The 9281-nt window shown below is 45.0% G+C and overlaps 4 protein-coding genes across 4 annotated transcripts; 1 reads left to right on the top strand and 3 right to left on the bottom strand.

Moving 5' to 3' along the window:
- Window positions 1–585: 585 nt before the first annotated feature.
- On the bottom strand, window positions 586–2043 carry BHQ10_005485 (uncharacterized protein; the record flags this gene model as incomplete). The annotated part of the gene is made up of 7 exons (XM_040877966.1): window positions 586–957; window positions 1029–1100; window positions 1164–1264; window positions 1348–1466; window positions 1537–1595; window positions 1665–1739; window positions 1798–2043. 7 exons carry the CDS (start codon window positions 2041–2043, stop codon window positions 586–588), a joined length of 1044 nt encoding a protein of 347 aa, XP_040733989.1.
- Window positions 2044–2829: 786 nt separating this feature from the next.
- BHQ10_005484 (uncharacterized protein) lies at window positions 2830–4552 on the top strand (the record flags this gene model as incomplete). Its single annotated transcript, XM_040877965.1, has 3 exons — window positions 2830–3078; window positions 3144–3319; window positions 3475–4552. The coding sequence occupies 3 exons, from the start codon at window positions 2830–2832 to the stop codon at window positions 4550–4552; spliced, it is 1503 nt and encodes a 500-aa protein (XP_040733988.1).
- A 1111-nt stretch (window positions 4553–5663) lies between these two features.
- Window positions 5664–6992, bottom strand: BHQ10_005483 (uncharacterized protein; the record flags this gene model as incomplete). The annotated part of the gene is made up of 3 exons (XM_040877964.1): window positions 5664–6550; window positions 6599–6798; window positions 6856–6992. The coding sequence occupies 3 exons, from the start codon at window positions 6990–6992 to the stop codon at window positions 5664–5666; spliced, it is 1224 nt and encodes a 407-aa protein (XP_040733987.1).
- Window positions 6993–8047: 1055 nt separating this feature from the next.
- On the bottom strand, window positions 8048–9109 carry BHQ10_005482 (uncharacterized protein; the record flags this gene model as incomplete). The annotated part of the gene is made up of 1 exon (XM_040877963.1): window positions 8048–9109. One exon carries the CDS (start codon window positions 9107–9109, stop codon window positions 8048–8050), a length of 1062 nt encoding a protein of 353 aa, XP_040733986.1.
- Window positions 9110–9281: the final 172 nt, after the last annotated feature.

Raw genomic sequence — 9281 nt, 5'->3', positions numbered from 1 at the left:
TCCAAAAACCCAATTCAAGAGTAACTTTATTGCATTTGTTGTTCGTTCCTGTTGTTCTGGGCTACCACATATGATGAAGGCTTAGTTCCTGCTTAAAATAGTGACGACGGGGCATTCTTGTTAAGATATCTGTGATGATCTGGTTTGGAGTTTTCTTTATATACGCATCTGTCCCTCATATACACATAGTGCATCAATTTTAGAATTGGAATTAACTAATTGATCAGTCGTGTCTTTGAAACCGTTATTTCGCTTTTTTCTTTTGAATAATCAGCTGGCTCCTACTACTGATTCAATGAACAAGGTATCCTCAGTAATAGGGTATCAAGGACTCACCCGTGGACAATAACGGGTTGAATGCCCTTTCTATATACTATACTTCGTAGTACGGGATATAATTGGATCGAATATAAGTTATCTGAGGTGTCATTCAGGCTTCATGAAGTCTTCAAAGTCCCACATCGTTTGAACTGCCCTTACGCTGTTTACACATATCTTCCGGATCAGATTTCCTTTCGACTATTGAACGCATATGAACAAAGTGACATGACGATTTATAAGATTAGCAATAATGAGAAGGCAGAATTAAAATCCGTCCAATCCAGTTTTGATAACCGGCAATTCATCATGGCTTTTCCCTCCTAGCCACTCACTCAATGTTTTACCATTTGAATTATAGATAGGCTTCTCGCCGAACACCGCTGTTCTCTTTCCTTCCCTTTCTTCCGTGTTGTATCCCCCAGGGATTGCACGGTGGATGGCAACACGATTGTCCCAGAATGCGACGCTGCCCGCCTTCCAGTGCCATCTCACACTCAAGTCATCGGCCGAGTGAAGATGTTCGCGGAGAAAATTTAGAGTATGTAAGGATTCATACCCTTTAAGTTCGGCAATATTGATTACGAATGCGGGGTTATAAAACAGTGCCTTTTGTTCGGTTACGGGGTGGGTACGGACCTGGTCGTTGTGTTGGTATCATAGTATCCTTTTGAGTCCATATAGAAGCCAGATAAGAAGTAAAGACCTACTAGAGGATGCTCTCTGCGTACGGGTGACCGAAAAGTCGTTCCGCCACCGTTGATAGTGTTGATGAAAGTATGCTATACTGAATTCAGCGAATGGAATGTATACGAGTTAAAGGTGACAGTGCCTTTAACACTGACCTCAGAGCTGTGGACCGCATGAAGACCTTCAAACGTTTTTTGGAAAGTTGGGCTCAATTTATCGAACAACGCTGTCTGGCTTGTCCAGATAGTGTCACCACCTAGTGCAATGTTAACACCAACAATAATGAGTTTTAAACATGGGTGAAACTCAGAAAGCAGACGTGAAAGGGTAATCCTTTACCGTATTCAGGTGTTCTAAGCATTCGAAGCAATGTATAAGAAGGCGGGTTGATTTCGAAAGAGTGATCAGAGTGGAACTCGGCGAAGGCGCTACTGGCATGTTCGTAAGATCGAATGTCGCTATGGGGTGTTCAAGGTTAACATCGAAGTTGAAAAAAAAACAAGGACACTAGAAATTTTCCAATCTTACCCTCCGCGTCCAAGAATAGTGACATGGCGTGGGTCGACTTGGTTTGGGTCTCTGTCTTGCTAAAATGAGCAGGCCATTAACATTCTCAACAAACGATTGGATTATAGAAGGCAAAAATCAACTCTTACAATTCCGTAATGTCTCGTGAATTCATGTTGCCCTTCTAGTGTAAGGTCTTGGTCTCTGAAAAAGACAACCCCTCTCTACAATTCGTTAATCTTGAATCAGGTGTTTATTAAGGCCTATGGAAGAAATACTAACTTCAGCAACCAGCAAAGCCAGTTCATCCTTTTGCTTGGCATCCAATTTACTCAACTGTACACCTGTCAACTCCGTTCCTATATACGGCGTCAAATGCTTGATATTGGTGACCGCTGACAGAAGAGCCTTTTTTTGCGGGTCAGCAAAGAATGCACGATCTTTGGGCGGTTGGATTTCTTCCACTGGCGGGTCGATCGCTTTGTAGGCGAGGACCTTATCGGTGAGGCCTGTGTGAGCCCCGATCATTTTTGTTTCCTTTTGTTTCTATTACCTGATATGAGGTCAATTGTTGACTGTCTATATTGATGGAAATGCGCTATACGTTGAAGGTTTCGCGCTACTTATATGAATATCTCGAGAATAACAATCGGAGAATCTCGATTATTAGTAGCACTTGCATAACTACGTAAGCCGCAATGAGCATGCAAGGTTGACGAAATATCAGGCTTTTGTGGTGTAATTCCAATGAGCTATAATCTAGGCAATCAGTTGAACGGCTTGAAACGATAGCCATCCTTCCGTTAAATTGACCAATAGAAAATTCTCTGTGACAGACGAGCCATGTGTAGGTTTGTTACTTACTTTATAAATGGACTGTTATGGCGACATACATCTCGTGTCTTGTAAATTGCGCTAAGTTCACGAGTAAGCAGAACAACAGGAGCGTCTTATCAGCTAGTCTAGCCAGCCGGTGAAATAACTAGTTGGTGAGTGGGGGAGTACGACTTACTAAGACCACAAGATTGCCATCTACGATCACATCATTGCTGTCTCGTAATACGGTATCTGAAAATGGACGCCTCGGATTTACCGAGCTCATCGATCGCGTTCCAATGGGACACATCCTATATCCGTGAAAAATCTGTGCGTATATTCCTGACATAAACAAATGAACTACATATATAGACTTGGGTGTAGACTAACTGTATATGCGGAAAATCGTCCTCTAGCCGCCAATATCCCATTCCATACATCATTTCAATCCTGTCCTTCTGTCACAATCTTTACTGAAGCTAGAATCTAGCAAGCATTATGGTTGACTCTAAAACCGCAGTGTCCGCCAAGGTGGATGGATCTGACAATAATGAATCTTGTTCTTCACAATCCACCGGCCTTGATCGTTCCATTGATTTGCATAAAGAACTCATTGATACTACGAAATTTGACGATGTGTTGGCTAGAAAGATGGCTCTAGTGAATGCTGCGATCGATGAGATTGGCATGACCCCTTTTCAATGGAAACTGTTTTTCTTAAATGGATTTGGATATGCTGTTGATTCAGTAGGTTTACTTTCATTTTCTACATATGCTATGTTTACATGATCTTGCTGACTGAATAACTATAGCTCCTCGTAGTCTGTCAATCTATTGCTCAGCCAGCAGCCACACAAGAGTTTGGAAATCCTAGCCAACATGTCGCCGGTATCTCCCTGGCTTCACAAGTTGGCCTTCTTGTCGGCGCTGCCGTATGGGGATTTTCGGCGGATGTAATTGGACGAAAGCTTGCATTTAATACGAGCTTGTTTATATGTGCTGCATTCGTTCTCATTGCAGGTGGAATGCCGAGTTATATATCTTTCTCTGCCATGTTTGTTCATCCACGTTCCTGCTCTGAGACCAATCGATGAGCATTGAGATCAATTTCAAATGCTAACTTTTGATAACCTGCTCTGATAGGGTCGCCATATACTCCGCTGGAGCTGGAGGAAACTATATTCTTGATGCGACCAATTTCCTCGAGTTCCTCCCTGTCTCGCATGCCTGGCTGGTGACTTTCCTGTCCGTATGGTGGGCCGTCGGATATACTATCACAGGTCTACTGGCATGGGCATTCATGAGCAACTTCAGTTGCGCAAGTGACGCAGTAGAATGCAATCGAGCAGACAATATGGGTTGGCGCTATCTTCACTTCACTTGCGGCGGTTTGGTTCTGGTACTTAGTGTTGTCCGCTTGTTCGCTATCCGCATGGTCCAGACGCCCAAATGGCTGACTAGTCAAAACCGTGATGAAGAGCTATACGCAATTCTCTTAGATCTATCAGAGAAATACAAGCGTCCACTCACGCTAACATTAGAAAAACTGCAGTCGCAGGGACGCGTCCTCCATACGGAAAAATCTGTCTGGTCTGGTCTGCGTCTGAAAAGTCATTTTTCAGGGCTGTTCGTCACTCCCAAACTAGCATATTCCACAGTCATTATTATTATCAACTGGCTACTCATCGGAACTGTCTCACCCCTATACAGTGTGTTCTTACCTTACTACCTTGCGTCTCGAGGTGCCGATACTGGAGATGGCTCAAACTACACGACGTGGCGCAATTATGCAATCAACCAAGTAGCTGGTTTGCTTGGTCCCATTATCGCCGGTTTTCTGGTTGAATGGCGATGGTTCGGACGACGAGGCACCCTTGCTGTAGGTGCAGGAATTACCACTGCGCTACAGCTTGGATATACTCAAATCAAAACCCCAGCACAAAATGTGGGAGTGTCTGCAGCGATTACAGCAGCTTCGAATATCTATTATGGCACAATTTATGCTTATACCCCAGAAATCCTGCCAAGTGCTCATCGTGCCACGGGTTATGGGCTCTGCGTGGTGTTGAATCGTGTCGGGGGGATTGTTGGTGTACTGGTCGGAAGCTACGCGAATGTAGAGACGGTGGTCCCGTTATGGATTTGCGCAGGGCTATACGGTGCTTTGATTTTCACGAGCTTGCTATTGCCCTTTGAGAGTAGAGGGAAGCGGACCGTATAGCCCACGGTCTGTAGGTTTGGTTTTTACTATAATAATCTGATGCGGAACTTTCCACGGGATTCAAATCCTATTAGATTATTAGTTTGCCTTTTCTTCATAGATCGGCATATGCTCCAAGGAGGTCATCAAATCAAGATTGGTGTGCGTAATTAGCTTGCTGGATGTTGCATCGATAATAATTGCAACAGGTGACTGTGTTATGCCTTTGTAAGCGTAGACTTTCGTATTATTGTTAAGAATGCTATATTGATTCTATTTTTTTGCCTCATTCAATGTTTGGTCTGATTGATCCCGTTACGTACCTTGTATCTTTTAAGTCTATGACTTTGATAGCCTATTGTAGGACTGCAAGTAACCATTCTTTTAGTGCCTTGTCGTTTCTTCGAAACTGAATTAACCTTCAATGGTCTCTTTTGTAGTAGTTTGGGAGAATCCCACATTCACGGGGTGTACCACAACGATTGATCTTGACATGTGTATGTTGGCATAGATGAATTGAGAATGGAAGACTCGGTAGTCATGTCATCCGTACCATATACATTTTCGACATCGTCATAGCATTTTCTACTTTAGATACGAACCACTACTGCTAGGAAAAGAGGACGTCGTAAGTGAGAAAAGGAAGCTCCAGGGAGCGAAGCTTGCGATGGAATTTCTACTTAGCGCTGCATTTCATGGCTTTGCTCACCGATTTGACGTTTTACGCTGATTATCCTGGCACTCTTTCAATGTTTCGTGGCGGAACGGAATGTTTAATTTTATTTCGTCTATCTTGGTGTAGCGTTGATACTGTAGCTGAGTAGCATTCTGTATCTAATGGTTGGCTCCTGGTCATCCACTTTGTGGGCTGATCGAATTACTCCCAAGGTCAAGTATCTCTCAACATCAGTATCACTATCGCACCGCAGATACAGGAGTATATGTGCCTATAACGATGGACAATGACGCCCTGAGCTCTTGGTTTCAGTACTCGGCGTTAGAGCTTGCATTGTCGCGATTGCGTTTCTGTGGTAGGCATCGAATGCCCAGTCAACTGTCCACTGGACTACACGTACCGCCGCATGCTCTGTTCCTCACCATGGTATTATTATTCTCTTCCTTGGCATGAATCTCAAATCTTCCAGCCGTCCACCTGTTTCACTAACATCACCCGCAAGAAAAAAAAACAGACTGTTCCCGTTGCCACAAACACAGCACTAAATAGCTGCGCCTTCCAAAACTCCGCCTTGGCCAGATTCAGAAGCGTGGACGCGATAGGGGTGCCAATCAAAAATCCGCACCCGGCAAACATAAAAATCATGCCTAGCCTTGTGCCCACGAGGCCCATATTTGGTGACATGCGTGTCAGGATTGAAGGCGGCAACGATACAATGGCACCCGAGGCGTAGCCGTAGAAACATGCAAAGACGACAGCTCCAGCGACATCGCGGACACCGATCCACACAAATGCCAGGACAGTCGCCAGGAGACTTATTGGAGCGAGCGTGTTGAGTCCACCAAAGTGATCCGCCAGGAGACCCGGGGTGACGCGACCAAGAACGGAGGTGGCGTTCAAGACTGAGAAAATGTAAAAGCTGAGGCTACTGTCGTTGTAAAGATAGGAGGTAAAGAAGCCCTCCAGATAAAAAAAGGGGAAGTACAGCCCCACAAAGCAGAGAAAAAGCCCAAAAGCAAACACCAGGAACGGCGCTTCCCTCAAAGCACTCATATCGAAAAGTGAACGTCTTTCCCTCGGCGGTGGTAGTCGTCGTTTCAACACAATCAGTGACACGCTCAAACCTGCTAGAGCCACAAAACCCATGATACGCGTTGTCCAACCAAAACCGACCTTATGGATTAGTTTCTCGAACATAATGGGATAGATAACGGCGCCGATACTCCCGCCGGACGCGGTTATTCCCGTCGCAAGTGCACGACGTGTGGTAAAATATGTCGCCACAATGGCAATGCTGGGCAGGAAAAGAAAGGCACAGCCGACGCCCACACTAACTCCATGTGCTAGAAATAGCTGGTAGTACTCTCTCGATAGAGATGTCATCATCATACCTAAAACAACCAGGAAGGACCCGATAGCGACCAGGCTTCGAAGATAACCTTTATCAAAGATGGGCCCCACGATTACGCCAATTATGAAGAGGAGGAAGCCTTGCACGGTACCGATCCAGGCGATAGAGGAAGACGAATGGGAAGCGATAAGATTGGATTCGTAGTAGCTTTGGAAGACTCCAAAAGAATTCACAAGGCCCCTGGAATAGGTGAGATTAAAACACTTTCTCTTCAGATTTTACATCAGGGACCCTCACCATGAGTTGAAAAAAAGAAGGAAGGCTCCGAGGACTTGCAACCAAGCGGTCAGACCACCGTCTGGTGGTTCGGAAGATATGTCAACCGGCTTTGAAGACGGTTGTTTCTCAGTGTCTGATGTATCGTGCTTGCTCATCAATACAGTAGACGGCGCAGCTCTTGACTTGTCAATTGAGTCCCTGTTTATTGGAGAAAACATGGTCCCAAGCTCAAATGGTACATAAATGGTCCGATTTTTCATGTAATGGGCGACACAACGACATCAAGATGGCACTGTAACGGAATTCTATTTTTCCTCTTCATGTTTTATATAGAATGGAATTAAGATCGACCTATCCGTAACGAGTTAGGTAGAAGATCGGACTTGGAACTTTTGGGGCCAAATATCCATCTTGTTAATAGTAAGCAAAATGGGGCACAATAAGCAAAATAAAAAGAGTATGAATGCGTTGAGAAGTGCTAATCGTTGCGTTTTATCTCCGCACGGAGAACAGGGAAGACAAGCAATAATTTCGAGAATAGCTGAAGCTCCAACTATTTCTACTTAGTAGACAGGGGCCAGGGTCATCAAGTAGATCTCAAGGCCTCACAAATGTTGCTTCATATTTCAGGGCAAGTTAATTCATTCACAACTACTGTCATTACGTATACCACTAAATGTGCTAGAACGACTAGGGTTTGGATATTTCAATTTCTCACGGCTTCAGCCAAGTCAACTGGTTAAAAGAAGGCAAAGGATGATGATGTAATAGTTAACAGGTCACGTATTTCGACACTTCAATAATTAGAATTCAGGGTAAGAGTAAACAAAGTTATTTCAAAAATCTTATAGATTGAAATAATATACACCTGCTCTTAAGATTGCATATAGGGCCGCAGCATGGATCTGTGGTTTTTAAACATAAAAACCACGGCGACTAAGCGGACTAATCATGATCACTAAGCTGAGTAAGATGAGATGTAGTCAATGAACTTAATTATATTTGCGCACATAGCTTGTCAACTCCTACCCAATTAGGCTTGCATGGTTGGGCCTGGATGTACGTTTGGACTTGTGGATATACAATTTGGGGCCGTATCTGACTTTTACTAGTATGTCCGAAAGTACCTTGTGGGTCGATCTAGTTAATCCAACCAAATTACTAAAACGAACCATATGCCGGGTGAACATCTCCCTGACATTCCTGAATGTCAACCTTCATATACCAAGACTATCTTAGGCTGACCAACCGATATTTGTGTCTGCTTCCAAATAGCGTTCTGTAGCTGTTTTTCAGAGGATTTCCCCCATTGTACGTATTCCAATGCGGGAGAATTGAGGAACCCGCGAGCGAACAAGTCCCCAAACCACTCGAACATTGCGGTCTGTTGTGACAAGTTTCGTTTGCCCAGACAGTCACTCAGCCTAAATGCCTTGAGGGCAATGTTCTTTTGCCACAAAAATTGGCGCAACTGTGGATTGGATCGAGCCGTTGCTGCCCCTAGGAAGCCGACAGTGAGTAGCGTGGCCCCCGGTATCAGGCATGTCGCCATTTTGCACGTTAAAGCATCGTCGCAGACGGAGTCGACAGCCAAAGCAATATTTTTTCCTTCCAGTGCAGTGTTCGTACCGAGTTCGTCCTCCGTGAGTACCAAAGACGCCCCGTGAGATCGCAGGGACCGCTTTGTGCGTTCGAGTTCCTCTGCACTAGAGCGGTTGCGAATAATGCTGATGACTCGAACGCCGAATAGCGGAGCCAGTTGGCAGACAAAATGACTGATGGTGCCCGTGGCCGCGTTCTGGATGATCCAGTCACCCGGCTCGAGTCCGTGATACTCCCGCAGAAGGAAATACGCAGGAGCCACGCCCATACGGAGCAGGCACCCAAGGCGAGAGTCTAATGTTGACGGAATACGAATCAGATCATCCTCTTCAATGACTGCATGGGTCCTCCAGGTGCCCCGGCAATGCGTGCGGAGAACAACAATATCTCCAACATCCAACTGATTCACAGCCGAACCGGTTTGTATAATCCGCGCGGCGCCGTCAGAGCCAGGAATGGCAAGGGTCTCACCCGCCTCGTTTTTGTAGCAGCTTTGAAGTTTCACAGGATATTTGCCTTCAATCACGACGAAATCCAATGGATTAATGGGAACTGCCAGAAACTTCACCAAAACTTGCCGTGGTCCACATTCAGCAAGAGTGCTTTTCACAAGGTGCAAGCTGGTAATTGGCTTCGAGCAACCAACGGTAAAGGCAAGTGCTTCAGCCATTGTGCTGAGGGCAAAAGAACATATTTCAAAAGACTAGTCGAGGTGAAAATTTTGATTTGACGTAGGTAGGGACTATGGATCCTGCAAGCCAGTTGACAAGCTTTACTTAATGACTCCTAATTAACAGTACCGGAAGAGCAAGCGTCCTAGTCCAAGCAAGCAAACCTTTCCA

The sequence above is a fragment of the Talaromyces amestolkiae genome (genome assembly GCF_001896365.1).
Source record: "Talaromyces amestolkiae strain CIB chromosome Unknown scaffold9.1, whole genome shotgun sequence".
Classification (NCBI taxonomy): domain Eukaryota; kingdom Fungi; phylum Ascomycota; class Eurotiomycetes; order Eurotiales; family Trichocomaceae; genus Talaromyces; species Talaromyces amestolkiae.
The sequence above is the reverse complement of the archived record's forward strand: the minus strand, read 5'-3'. Positions and strand labels throughout refer to the sequence as shown.